Source organism: Elephas maximus, chromosome 10 (assembly GCF_024166365.1).
Source record: "Elephas maximus indicus isolate mEleMax1 chromosome 10, mEleMax1 primary haplotype, whole genome shotgun sequence".
Lineage (NCBI taxonomy): Eukaryota > Metazoa > Chordata > Mammalia > Proboscidea > Elephantidae > Elephas > Elephas maximus.
The window spans coordinates 113,280,911-113,295,039 of NC_064828.1; the positions used below are offsets into that span (position 1 = coordinate 113,280,911).

At 43.6% G+C, this 14,129-nt stretch overlaps 1 protein-coding gene across 3 annotated transcripts in view; it reads right to left on the reverse strand.

Moving 5' to 3' along the window:
• Window positions 1–14,129, reverse strand: part of EVL (Enah/Vasp-like) — a 197,674-nt gene that overhangs the window by 81,121 nt on the left and 102,424 nt on the right. Inside the window, exon 1 of one of the 3 annotated variants that reach the window (XM_049899521.1) lies at window positions 11,539–12,448. The exons of the other annotated variants lie outside the window; for them this stretch is intronic. Coding sequence (XP_049755478.1) covers window positions 11,539–11,549 — 11 coding nt within the window. The 5' untranslated portion in view covers window positions 11,550–12,448. Of the gene's footprint in view, window positions 1–11,538; window positions 12,449–14,129 lie in introns of those variants that run through there. 3 annotated transcript variants of the gene reach the window in all.

Below are 14,129 nucleotides of genomic sequence, written 5' to 3' on the forward strand. Positions count from 1 at the left end.
CTGGAGCGGCCCCTCCTCCGCTGTCTGGATGTCTTACGCCCCCAAGGGTTCCACCCTCACATTTCCAACTTCCCCCTCCACCCACACAGGCCCGGCCACTGGAGCACTCTGCTCATTACCTCCTCCTATGGCTAACTTAGGGCCTTTCCCTCCCTGGAGAGCAGTTCCGCGAGCCCACTGAAAAGAAGGCTAATGCCCACCGCCTCTGGCCTCTCACCTCCAGCCCTCACACTGCTTTACTTTTCTTCATAACGCTTATCACATTTGCCTGGTACTGGAGGTCTGTTTATTTTCTCTCTCCCCCACGAGAACTGACGCTCCATGAGGCAGGTTTTTTGTTTGTTTGTTTAAATATTGTTCAACTCTATAGTCCCAGTAACTGGGATTTAGTGATTGCTCATTAAATATCTCTGAGTAAGAGCTTAGTTTTGAGTTTGCCTAGTTTTGCTGGGTATCATATTTCTTAGTCTTTAGGGATAATTTTCTTTGGGGGGAGAAGGGGCTATAACTCACTTGGCCTCCCTTGCTTCCTTTCTCTCTTTCTACACTCACTTAAAAAAGAAACCAAGAAAACTCTCCATTTGCTGAGTACTGAACATGGATCATATTACCATGCCTAGTATTTAAAGAAACTCAACCTTCTGTTGAATAAAAGACCTGTCCTCATGTGGAGGGCACATGTGCAGGCACAAATATGACACAACGTTAGGAGTGCTGTGTCTGAGGGCATGCAAGGTGCCTTGGGGGCAAGAGAGGGCACCTTTAATTCTATCCATGGGAATCAGGAATGTGCCCCACGAAAGAGAAGCGAGACTTTTCAAGAGGAGGGAATGAGCCATTTCGGGCGGAGGGAGTGAAGATGGAGAAGGTCTGCCTCCTCAGCCATCACCGCTGGGACTCCCATGACTTATCATCAACATGCATTAAAGGGGAATGAGGAAGCCCACACCACAGATATTGTCATCACGTCCTGTCAACTCAGTGATTGAGAAACAGAGACTTGGAATCACAGCCTTGTCACAGCTGAAAAACATTTTGAAATGCTCTTTTAGAAGGGGGAATAGGCCTAGAGAAGGAGAGTGAGACTTGCCCAGTGCCCCACAGTTAATATGTGGTAGAGCCTGGACAAGACTATATAGGCTTTTCTTTCTGCTACAGAATAGGGATTTTTCTTAGTAAAGCAGAAAACCTCCAACTCCAACTAATTCAAAGTTATTTTCCCTCCAACTTCCTGTTTTGAGAAATTTCAGACCTACAGAAATATATGAGCATCCTGTACCCTTCATCTAGATTTGCCCAAGGTTAACATTTTACCACATGTGCGTTATCTCTTTCTATGTCTTTTTTTCCCCTGAACCATTTGAAAGTTACAGATATTATGATACTTCAATCCTAAGTACTTTAGCATTTTTTGAAAATAAGGACATCCTAATATATAACTTCAATGCCATTATACCTAAGAAGACTGGTATTTTACTAATATAAACTAATAAAGTCTATATTAAAAGTTAACAAATTTTCCCAAAAATGTTTTGACTGTTTTGGATCCAGGATCCACTCATGCATTACATTTGTTGCACTGTCTGCCTACTTTCTTTTAAACTGGAATGTAACATCATTTTTTGTTTTCCATTGATGTTGACCTCTCTTTGTAAAGAGTGTAGGCCAACTGTCTTTAGACTGTGCCCATTCTGAAGTCTTTGTGACTACATTCAGGTTAAGCAGCAAAAACACTATATAGGTAGGTGACAGTAGGTAGTGGGAGTCTCTGGGGAGCAAAGAGTTAAACACTTGGCTACTAGCCTAAAGGATGGCAGTTCAAAACCACCCAGAGGCATCTTGGCAAATGGGCCTGGTGATCTGCTTCTTAAAGTCATGGCCTTGAAAACTCTATGGAGCAGTTATGCTTTAGACATGGGGTTGCCTTGAGTTTGAATCTACTGGATGGAAACTAATAATGAGAGTGGATGATTACTCTGACACTTCAGGGGGCACATAACGCTAGGTTGGCTTCTATTTGCCACCCAAGAATGGTTAAAGTGATCACCAGATGTCACCAATGGAAGGTACATTTTCCTCTTGGTAATTAGTAAATAATCTATAAAACCAAGCCAAATTCATTGCCATCGAGTCAATTCTGACTCATAGCAACCCTATAGGATAGAGTAGAGCTGCCCCATAGGGTTTCCAAGGCTGTAATCATTATGGAAGTAGACTGCCACATCTTTCTTCCAAGGAGTGGCTGGTGGGTTTGAACCGCTGACCTTATGGTTAGCTGCCAAGTGCTTAACCACTGCGCCACCCAGACCTCCGAATAATCTATACCAAAAAACCAAACCCTTGCTGTCAATTCCGACTCATAGCAACCCTATAGGATGACTCCCCACCTGCAATGAAAACAGGTTTGAAACAGGTCTAATGTTACGTACTAAGCTTCAAAGGTTTATTATAAAATATTACACATCTGTGAGAAGCAGGTTCCCATGATTCCATTACTTGCCTAGGAAATGTAACAACCTGTCCTAAAGCCTCTTGGGGTTCAGGTGAAGCCCCTGCTTGCTTTTCCCCGACCCCCGTCCCAGCTTCTCTGCCAGTCGGAACCACCATCTTGAATTTGGTGTTTATCATTCTGTGCACACCTTTTGTAGTATATTCATATGACTGTTTTACAGAAGTGGTTCTCAAAGTTTTTGGTCTTAGGACTCCTTTATAGTCGTAAAATTTTTTGAGGATTCCCATAGCCTTTTGTTCAAGTAGGTTATATCTATCCATATTTACCATATTTAAAATTAAAACTGATAATTTTTTCCCTGAGAGTATGGCCTCCAGACACCCTTTTAGCTCCGTACTGAAGTCACTCCTGAGGTTCACCCTTCAGCTAAGGATTAGACAGACCCATAAAACAAAGTGAGACTAAATGAGCACACCAGCTCAGGGGAAGGATGAGAAGGCAGCAGGGGACAGGAAATCTAGTAACGGGGAACCCAAGGTCAAGAAGGGAGAGTGTTGACACGTCGTGGGGTTGGCAACCAATGTTATAAAACAAAACGTGTTTTAATGAGAAACTAATTTGCTCTGTAAACCTTCATCTAAAGGACACACACACAAAACTGATGATTTAAGAAAACACAAGAATACACAAGTACACACTTCATTAGCTATCACAGTGATGGTGTTAACACACCACGTAGCCTCTGGAAAATTCCACTGTGCACTTGTAAGAGAAGACGGAAAAGGTAAGTAATGTCTTAGTATTATTGTAAAAACTGTTTTGACTCACAGTCCTAAAGGGTCAGTCTGCTGACCACATTTTGAAAACTGCTGCTTTACAGTAATGAAAACAGTGAATTAGGTCTGCACGTATTAACATGTAGGAACTCAAATGGTGACTGCTAGGGCCCCATTTTTGTGAGTGTTAGAATTCAAGAAAAGCTTTGGGTAAATGAAATCTAAACTCAGTGTTAAAATAAACCCAGCCATCTTTTCTTCCACCCAAGTTGTTGGAGGCTCAGAATGCCATGTCACACGCAATCAAGATGTTTGCCTTTTCTCTACTCTAATGCCGCCATCCCAGATGCTTGGACAGCTGGTCTCCACTTCTCTGCGAAGTCTAGTGGAATCTGGAAAAAACACTCCAACCAACTGTTAAGAGAGTCTCATATCCTTAGACTGAACCTGCCTCCCACTCACTTCCCACACTCTCTTTCAAGGCCACTAATGTAGCCATTTCCCTGGGGACCCACCTGACAGGCCATGTGGACAGCAGACTGTCTGAACCTCAAAGACATTGATAAATTGCTATCTGTCTCCGCGTCCCACAGTCTGCGGTACCAGAGTCCACGATTTTGGTCGTTTGTGGAAGCGGAACTGGTTTGAGCACGGCCTTGAGACAGCGCAGAGCTATGGCTGGGCCCAAGGATGGGGGCAGCTGTTCATCTCTAAGGGTAAACTACCAGCCTGGGAATGAGATTCTGGCTCAGCCCCAGCTAACATTCCTGATTTCAGCACAACAATTCAGCTCAGTTTAATAAACATCTGAGTAAGTGCATACTATTTACTAGGCACCGGGGCAGGCAGAAACGAGTAAGACAAACATCTGCTCTTGAAGAGCTTGGAGACCTCACGGGAGACAGTAAATGAACAGATCCTTGACAGGGACGTACCTGGACGTGGGCTGCTATAGGAGGGAAGAGGAGACCTCTTTGTCTCTTGTGGTAGTAAGAATGTCAAATAACAGCGACAGCGAAAGATAACACCAACGGCAATTAGGAGGCCTGGATTCTAGTCTTGACTCTGAAATTTTGGGCGAGTTCCTTCAAGAGGCTATAGCTAAGAGTACAGCTTTTTTTTTGGGTGGGGGGAAGTGGGGCTTTAACAAATAGAAATTTATTTTCTCATCATTTAGGAGGCTAGATGTCTGAATTCAGGGCACCAACTCCAGGGGAAGGCTCTCTCTGTCAGCTCTGGGGGAAGATCCTTGTCTCTTCCAGCTTCTGTTCCTTGGTTCCTTGGTGACCTTCCCATGGTGTGTATCTTGCCCTCTGTTAGTGCTGGTTTCTCTGTGCCTAATCCGCCCTTTTTATATCTCAAATATGACTGGCTTAAGCACACCCTACACTGATTTAAAAAAAAAAAAAAAAAACTCCTTTAACATCACAACATGTTCCCAGATAGGATTACATCCAAATGTATTAAAAAAACCCAGACAAACCAAACCTGTGAACCCATTGCTGCAGAGTCAGTGTGGACTTATAGCAACCCTGAAGGGCAGAGCAGAACTGCCCCATAGGGTTTCCAAGGAGTGGCTGGTAGATTTGAACTGCCGACCTTTTGGTTAGCATTTGAACGCTTAACCACTTTGCCACCAGGGCTCCGCATGTATAGTGGTTAGGATATACAACACATATTTTGGGGGACACATTTCAATCCATAACACAGGGTCTTCCCCAACCCCTCCTTTTACAAATAATCTTTTATTATATTTTCGGTTAAAGTTTAGACAGAAGATTAGGTTTCCATTCAAATTTCCATTCGAAGCGTTCAGTGACATTGGTTACATTCCTCAAAATGCATGAACGTTTTCATTATTTCGGTCTGGTTGCTTCTTTCTAGCAATCTAGTTTCCCTGTCCCCTTACCTTCTCATACTGTTTTAAAGTAATTATTGACTATTTGGTCTTATACAGATGACCTTTTAAAGGAGCACAGTACTCACAAGTGATAGTCTTTATTTTGTGAGCCAATCTCTTATTTAACTAAAAGGTGACTTCTGGGGGTAGTTTCAGTTCAAGGTTTAAAGAGTATCTCGGGAAGTCCTCCAGTCTCAACTGGTCCAATAAGTCTGTTTTTTTTTTTTTTTAAAGGAATTTGAGGTTTTGTTCCCCATTTTTCTCCTATTCTGTCAGGGTCCATCTATTTGCGACCTTGATCAGATGGTTGGTAATGGGAGCCAGCCACCATCTAGTTTTTCTAGTCTCAGGGTGGATGAGGCTGTGGTTCACATAGACTACTAGTCCCGTAGACTAGTTTCTTCTCTGAGCCTTTGGATTCCTTCTTTCTCTTTTGTCCCTATAAGAGCATAGCTTTTGAAGGCACAAGGGCCTTCATCTGTGCCATGTGATGCCAGTGTGACCTGGAACAAGTAACTTAACTTCTACTGATCCTTGTTTTCCTAGCTGGAAAAAGGGAATAACAATACCTACCTCAGATGAGGATTAAATACAAAGTACTGAGCATAGCGCCTGGCACATCACACCCAAAAAACCCAGTGCCGCTGAGTCAATTACCACTCATAGCCCTTTAGGACAGAGTAGAACTGCCCCCATAGAGTTTCCAGGGAGTGCCTGGCGGATTTGAACTGCTGAAGCTTTGGTTAGCAGCTGTAGCACTTAACCACTACGCCACCAGGGTTTCCATCTGGCACATAAAAAAAAAGAAAAAATCTTTTTTTTTTTTTGCACATAGCATTCAAAAAAGGGAAGCTGTTATTTTTCTCCTCTATGTTGCTCCCACCCCACCATGTTGCTATGAATTCGAATCAACCTGATGGCAACTGGTTTTTGGAGTCCTGGATGGTACAGATGGTTAACGAGTTCGGCTGCTAAGTCTACCCAGAGATGCCTGGAAAGAAAGGTCTGGCAATCTACTTCCAAAACATCAGCCATTGAAAATGTGGAGCACAGTTCTACCCTGACACACATGGGGTTGCCATGAGTTGGAATCGACCCAATGGCAATTGGCTTTATGGGTTTAATTATCACAGGAAGCACCTGGAGTAGACCAGTTCTCAGCCATTTTCTGCCCCAGCACACCTGAGGCACATGACACACTCAGAATGACCTATAATCATCATGGTAATATTTCTCAGCTGGTAGCATATCAGATCCTTCGGGATGGAGGAAGGCAGAGAAGTTTCAAGAAGCTCTCCAAACGATTCAGCTATGCTACATGATCTCTGAGGGCTGGAAACTGCAGGTACCCTGTGGTCTGACAGGATACACGACTTGCTTTTTAGGACAACACCTCAAAGGAAATACCAGGTGCTCTTAGTGACTATCTTGCCAAACCCCACCTCAGAGGCAAAGGCATGGGTAGGAGGGACTGTGAGGTGGACCCAGGTTACCCAATACTTTTACATCTCCACATATTCAGGATGTGTGGGACAGTGGATACAAGCGGTAATTATTGGGTCCAGGCAGCCAACCTAGTATCAACTGTACAGGGAGCTCTGGATCCTTCATTACCTGAGAGCACAGGGAATGTCTGCTTTTCTGGCCTCTTCTCTAACATGCCACAGCAGGCAACTCCATGAGCAGCAGCATTGGTAGCCCAGGTATCTCTGGTACCACAGATCCGAGGTAGTTAAACTCAGCAATTCAATAAATGTGTATTGTCAGGCAATGTTTTAGGCATTGGAGGATACACCAGTGAACAAAACAGACAAAAATCCTTGCCCTCTCGGAACTTGTACTCTAGAGGGGTGGAGCCAGACAACAAATAATAAAAATAATAAGTAAATGACGTAACATGCTGTTGTTGTCGTTAGCTGCCATTGAGTCAGCCCCTGACTCACGGTGACCCCACGGACAACAGAACACAGAGCTGTCCGGTCCTGTGCCATCCCCATGATTGGTTACAGGTCAGATGGTTGTGATCCATAGGGCTGATTTTTTTTATATTATCAAGTCATTCTTCTAGTCTGTCTTAATCTGGAAGCTCCACTGAAACCTGTTCAGCACCATAACACACAAGCTTCCACTGACAGACAGGTGATCGCTGCACTGGCTGGGAATCGAACCTGGGTCTCCTACATGAAAGGCAAGTATTCTACCACTGAACCACCATTGCTCTTACAATATGTTAGAAAGTTATAAATGCTCTAGGGGAGGGGGAAAAGGAGAGACTAGAGAAGAGACTGAAATTAACAAACTGGCCTCACCAGAAAGGGTCAGACACATCACTCATTCATATAGGTTTTCCTGCTGCACTGGAGTATTAGCTAGTTTCTGCTTAGCTCAGTCTTGTTCAGCCCATTGACATTTGCTGGGAACCTGTCCTACATAGGATCAAAAACCCCCTACCGACTCCCCCAGCTAGCTCCAACTGCTTGCATCAAGCCTTCACCATCATGGCAAATGGAACCATCCACCTGAGTCATGTTTGTTTCTTTCCCTCACACGCATGTTTGATCCATCAGGATGTCCTGGAGGCTATACCTCTAAAGTACTTCTCACCACTGACACTGATTGCTACATCGCTAGTCCAAACTGCCATCATTCTTGTCTAGAGGACTGCAATAGCTTGCTAAGTGTTCCTGCCTCCACTGTTGTCACACTATGGACCGCTATCTACACAGTTGGCCAGAGTGATCTTCCTTAAGCCTCTATTGGAAGTCTATCATATCACAGTATCATAGTCATACTATCACATCACAGTATCACAGTCTGATACTAAGCTCTTACCACGGCTTGCCACGGCTCACCAGGTCGCCTGTGATAAGGCCTGTCTCCATCTCCTGCCTTAGCTCCCTCCACTCTCCCCTTACTCACGTAGCTTCAGCCTCCCTGTTCTTTTCTGACCCCTGAACCCACTAAACTGTTCCCATCTCAAGGCCTTTGCACTTGCTGCGCTCCATCCCCACCCCTGTGTTTTCACCTTCAGAGTTCTGCATGGCTGTCTCATGCCATCAATGAGGTCTCAACTCAAATATCCCCTCTGACGGCATCAGTGGGGGCAGAAGCCCAGTCCTTCTCTACCACCTTGCTGTAATTTTCTTTTTCATATCTGTAATTTCTTTTCTGTATTCCCTTCTCCACCTTGTCCCCACTAAAATTCAGGACAAGACTGCAACCCTAGTACCTAGAGCAGCCCCTGGGAGACCACCTCGCTGGGATGCCTGCTTGGTCCCTTTTTATAAAGTCCTCCCCATCCTTCAGAGCTTACCTGGGATACCAGTTTCTCCTTGCAGTCTTACCTGACAACCCCCAACCTCTCAGCTCTTGCTGCCCTTCCTGCCTATGCTATTGTTCATTTCCTTTCTATGAGTGCTGTCTTCCCCACTCCACTCCATGCTCCTGAGGGCAAACACGAGGCCTAGCTCAGTGCACAAGAGTCAAAGAGCAGAGTATCTGTGGTCAGGACACATGAGTTCACATCCTGGATTAATCACTTACTGGTTCTGCTTCTGGTCAAGTCACTGACTCCTTCTTTGCCTTGGTTTCTTCCTCTACAAAATGGAAACAATACAAACAATACTTGCTCCCTTCAGGACTAGTGTGAGGACTGAATGAAATGATGCCAGTGAAAGCCTTCTGTACACCGTCATGTGCTCAAGCGGGTCCCCAGTTCCAGCCCATAATAAGTGCTCAGAAAATGTCTCCTGACTGATGGATGGCCTGAACCAGGGCTGGAAAGATCTGTTTTCATGATGTGAAGGCCCTTGGCACCCTCGCCACACAGGCACCATGGTACCTCAGGAGTCTCAGTGCTATATCCCTATATATTAGCATGAGGAAAAATGCAAAGTTTACAGATTTTATCGCTACTATGAGAGCCCTGGTGATGCAGAGGTTAAGTGCTTGGCGGCTAACCAAAAGGTTGGTAGTTCGAATCTACCAGGTACTCCTTGGAAACCCTATGGGGCAGTTCTACTCTGTCCTACAGGGTCACTATGAGTTGGAATCGACTCGACGGCAATGGGTTTGGGTTTTTGGTTTTATAGGAGCCCTGGTGGTGCAGGGCTTAAGCACTTGGCTCCTAACCAAAAGGTCAGCAGTTAGAACCCACCAGCCACTTCACAGGAGAAAGACGTAGTAGTCTGTTTCCATAAAGATTCTGGCCTTGGAAACTCTATGGGGCAGTTCTACTCTGTCCTCTAGGTCACTATGAGTTGGAATCATCTCCATGGCAAAGGGTTTGGTTTTGGTTTATCTTTGCAGCCCCACTAACAGGGTTCCCAGCGGTGCTGTCACCACAGTGCCACATCAGGCGCCAGTGGTAGAGTGCAAATGGCCTTGCAGGGAGGGGAGGTATCAGAAAACCTGAGACCTGAGCTTTCCTTTGGGCAGGCCACTAATTCGCTCACTGTAGGCGTGTCCTGCCCTGACTGGGCCTCGGTTTCCTGATCAGTGCACTTCAGAGCTGGGCTAGATAAGCAGTTTTCAGACTTCAAAATCATCAACAACTTTTTTTCCTCAGTGAAATGCTGAGGAACACATAAAAGGGATAAAAGCTGAGTTATTTTGGCTGATGTGGAGGGCAAGACGCAAAGCAACACTAACCTGGATGACCTACTACGCATGGTCTCTGGGCCCTTTCAAGATGGAAACTTCTAAGATTTCTATAATTCTAAAAGACCTTTAAAAAAATTGCTTTGTTTCCTCCCCCATTTACTTTTGATATTTGTGTGCGATCAGTAATTGACTGGCCAGAGTCAGCTGCCTGAACTTTTCCCCATGGAATTTACAACTGAAAATGGGTCCCAACCCTGTTGGCAGTTAACATGCCTTTGAAATGGAAAGCATTTTGTTTTCCACAGTTCCACCCACAAATCATTTAAAGCTAAACGAAAACTACTAAAATGATAGAACCTGGATGTGGAGGAGCGGGAATAAAGCCAACAGAAAAAGGGCAGTGAGTTTCTCTGGGCCGGTGAGACCTGGGGCCTAGTGGAAGGAATTCCAGCAGCTCAGTAGAGATGGCACTAGGAGGTGAGGGTAGGCCCCAGCAGAAGGAGCACTGGACTTACTGTAATGTCGATTTTTTAAAAATCAATGTTGCTGTTGAGAACGTACACAGCAAAACATACACCAATTCAACTGTTTCCACATGTACAGTTCGGCGACACTGATAACATTCTTTAAGCTGGGCAACCGTTCTCACCCTCCTTTACTTCTCCATTAACATAAACTCACTGCCCCCTAAGGTTCCTATCTGGTCTTTCGACTTGGCTGTTGTCGCTTTGATCCCATACAGGCAGATCTTAAACGAGCATAATGTTCAAGGCAGACATGTGAGGTCAATTTTAATAACTTCTGCAGAGTATTCTAGAAAGAGCCTTGGTGAGGCCATTCCAGGTGGTTCCAGCTCCAGTTTGTCCTCAACCAGCCACATGAACCCGGGCAAGTCCCACAGCCTTTCAGGGGCTGAGCTTCCTTATCTACAAAAAGGGGAGTAATAATCCCTCCTTATCTCCCCAGCAGGGTCACTAAAAGAGTCAAGCAAGAAAAGAGGTGAAAGCGCTCTGGAAATCGTGAAATAATTCTGAAGGTGAAGGATTATTCTTTCATGCTAAGACACAAAGCTAGTTAGCTGAGTTAGTCAGACAAGTGTCAAAAATCTCAGAGGATAAAGCCCTATCCCATCCCCTACAGTCTTTCATGGGGTCAGATGCAGGGAAGAGTCATCTCCAAAATGCCATCTCATTTTTAGAAGGGGCACTTAAATTATACGTACAGATTCTAGATCTGCAGTGTTTACAGACATGCTAAGCAGCAATTGGGTAAGGGACCAATGGCCTGAAGTCACAAGTCTGTCAAGCAGAAAATCAGCGTTCTTGCTGTTATAATCCATGAAGTTCCTAATAGAAATGGAACTCAGTGGAACTCTACTTCTTCCCTCTTTCCCCAGTATTCAGAGAAAACAACCTGCTTCAGGCCATTCTGGAGGGAAGAACCAAGGCCCATCAGGCACACCCGAGGCCAGAAAACAGTCCCTTTAGATGTTCAGACCTTCCTCCCTACAATCTGAGGCAGGCGCTTAGCTTCTGAGTAAGCACTTTTGACACGGAAGCCATTAAAGATCACAGGCATCAAGACACAGGCCTGTGTAATGGAAAGACCAGTGAATGACGAGAGAGCCGGTCGCTAACCTGCTGTGTGACCTTGGGTGAGGCACACAGTCCCTTGCCCCAGCCCTTGATTTCCTCATTAGTATAACAAGGGGGTTTTGGTGCTCTCTGAGGCCCCTTCTGCTCTAAACTGTTAAGATTCTAGGCTTCCTCTTGACATCGCTCTGTCCCCTTACTGGTCCCAGTACTCACCCCGAGGCCATGGCGGAAAGGCTTTAGCACGGGTGTCCTGAGAAGGCCAGTCCTTTACTCCTACCAGGCTGCACTGCTCAGAGGACCACAGACCCTCTGAAGACAGCAACTGGATTTTTAGACTCTACTTAAAACCAAACAGGAAAAGGAAGCTGAACCAAAGACAAAGGGGAAACAAACCCAAGTTAAAAACTGAAACTTGGGTAGAAAATAGAGAAATAAGAGCTAACAGTGCAGAGTCCCCAGCAGCGTGGGAGGCTGAGTGTCACCACACAGGCTTAAAGTGCCTGAAGCTAGAAACCTCAAGCTCTCGACAGCTTCCTGCTTCCTGTGTCCCAGTCAGGTAGTGGTCCTGGCTTCACTGCTAACTCACTACACAACCCTGTCTAAGTCGTGGTCATTCAGGTGGCCTGGGCGTAGGTTGTTCCATCTGTTATAGAAAGCTGAGGGTCAGCATGGACCATTTCCTAAAGGCCTTAAGGAAAAGCTCCAGGAACTGGCAAGAGTCTTCGCTAACCTCCAGGGAACAAAAGGCGATGTGATGATGTTCTGGTAGGACATATGAGTCAGAATCGACGGCACCTTATAACAACAACGGCCTAATATTTTACTCTTGTATAAAACGTGCACTTCTACTGGGGAGACATTTCTCTCTACTGGTAATATTTCAGTCAGCCTGAGAGGAAAATGTTTGAGGGACACTGGAAACGTGGCTTTATCACTTATTCATGAGGTGAGCCTGGGGTTTCAATTTCCTCAGCTATAAAATGGAGACAATGATCCTTATTTTGCCTACTTCCCAGGGTTCCCATGCAGGTATCTCCTTCTTTCATTCAAAATTTACTTAGAACCCACTAAAAGTCAAGCTAGAGACCTGAGACAAAAACCGAAAACTTTCATTCAAAATTTACTTAGAACCCACTAAAAGTCAAGCTAGAGACCTGAGACAAAAACTGAAAAGAATGGCAGTGCTTATCCTTAAAGAGCTTTTACATTTTAGGGAGGAAGAGACGGTATGTTAGCAAATAGATGCATTAAAATGTTACTGTTGGTACAGTGAGAAATAGCTACACAGAGCACAGGACAAAGATCTGTGCTAAATGGGGAGCCAAAAGCACCCTGAATGGTGAAAATACATATGAAAAGGCTTTTAAAGATAATTTCCGTTTAAGCACTGTTTTAGCTGCAAACCACAAATTTTGATATATTATAGGTTTCATTTTCTTTTAGTTCAAAATATTCCCCCTTGTGATTTCTTCTTTTACGCATAGACTATTTACAAGGGTTTTGTTTAATTTCCAGATATTTGGTGTTTCCCAACATCTCTTGGCATTATTGATTTCCTTGAAGGGACCATTATTCTGCCCACTATATGTCCTTCTACTTTCAATCTGTCTTTACCTTTGAATTTAACAAGTGTCTTCTGTAGACAGTTCACGGTTGACTTCTGCTTTTTCATCCAGTCTGACAATATCTTTTAATTGGAGTATTTTGTTTACTTACATTTAATGTAATTATTGATATAGCTGGCTATTGGTCTACCATTTTATTATTTGTTTTCTGTTTGTCCCATCTGTTTTTGGTTCCCCTGTCCTCCCTTCCTGCCTTCTTCTGAATAAACTAAACACTTCCTAGAATTCCATTTTTACTTCTCTGTTGACTTTTTAGCCATACCTCTTTACATTATTTTTTAGAGGTTTTTCTAGAGATTACAATATATATCCTTAACTTCCCACAAAATCATTAAAATATTATACCACTTCATGTAAAATATAAGAACTTTACAACTGTATAATTTCATCTCCTATTCCCATTCTTTATTGTACAGTCATCATATACTACATATACAACGTACATATGTGTATATATACATATACATATATGTACACACACAGTAAGAAATTAAGAGGAAAAAGTTTTTTTTTTAAATATTTATCCATATATTTATCCTTTCTAGTGCTCTTCATTCCTCCCTGAAGATTTGAGTTTCCTGGTATCATTTTTCTTCAGCCTGAAGAAAACTTCCTTTAACATTTCTTGTATAGCAGTTCTCCTGGAAACAAATTGTCCTATATATGAAAAATGTCTTTATTTTGCCTTCACTCTTGAAGGTACTTTCTAGGACTTGAATTACACATATATTAGGCCTCTTGATATTATGCCACAGGTCACTGAGGCTCTGTTAAGTTTTTTTCAATACTGTTTTTTCTACTTTTCAGATTAGATTATTTCTATTGATTTGTCTCCAAGTCCACAATCCTTTTTTTCTGCCCTCTATGATCCACTTGTAATCTACCCCATCCAGTGAATTTTTCATTTCATTTCTCGTACTAGAATTTCCATCTGTTAAAAAAAAAATTCCATTTCTCTGTTGAGATTTCCCATCTGTTTACTCATTTTACCCATCTTTTCCTTTAAGTCCTTGAACATATTTATAAAAGCTGCTTTAAAGTACTTGCCTGGTAATTCCAACTTCAGGGTCATCTCAGGGTCTATTGTTTGCTTTTGTTCTTAAGTATAGGCCACATTTCTGACTCTTTACATGTCCACTACTTTTATTTATTGTATATTAGGCATCTTTCATCAATTCT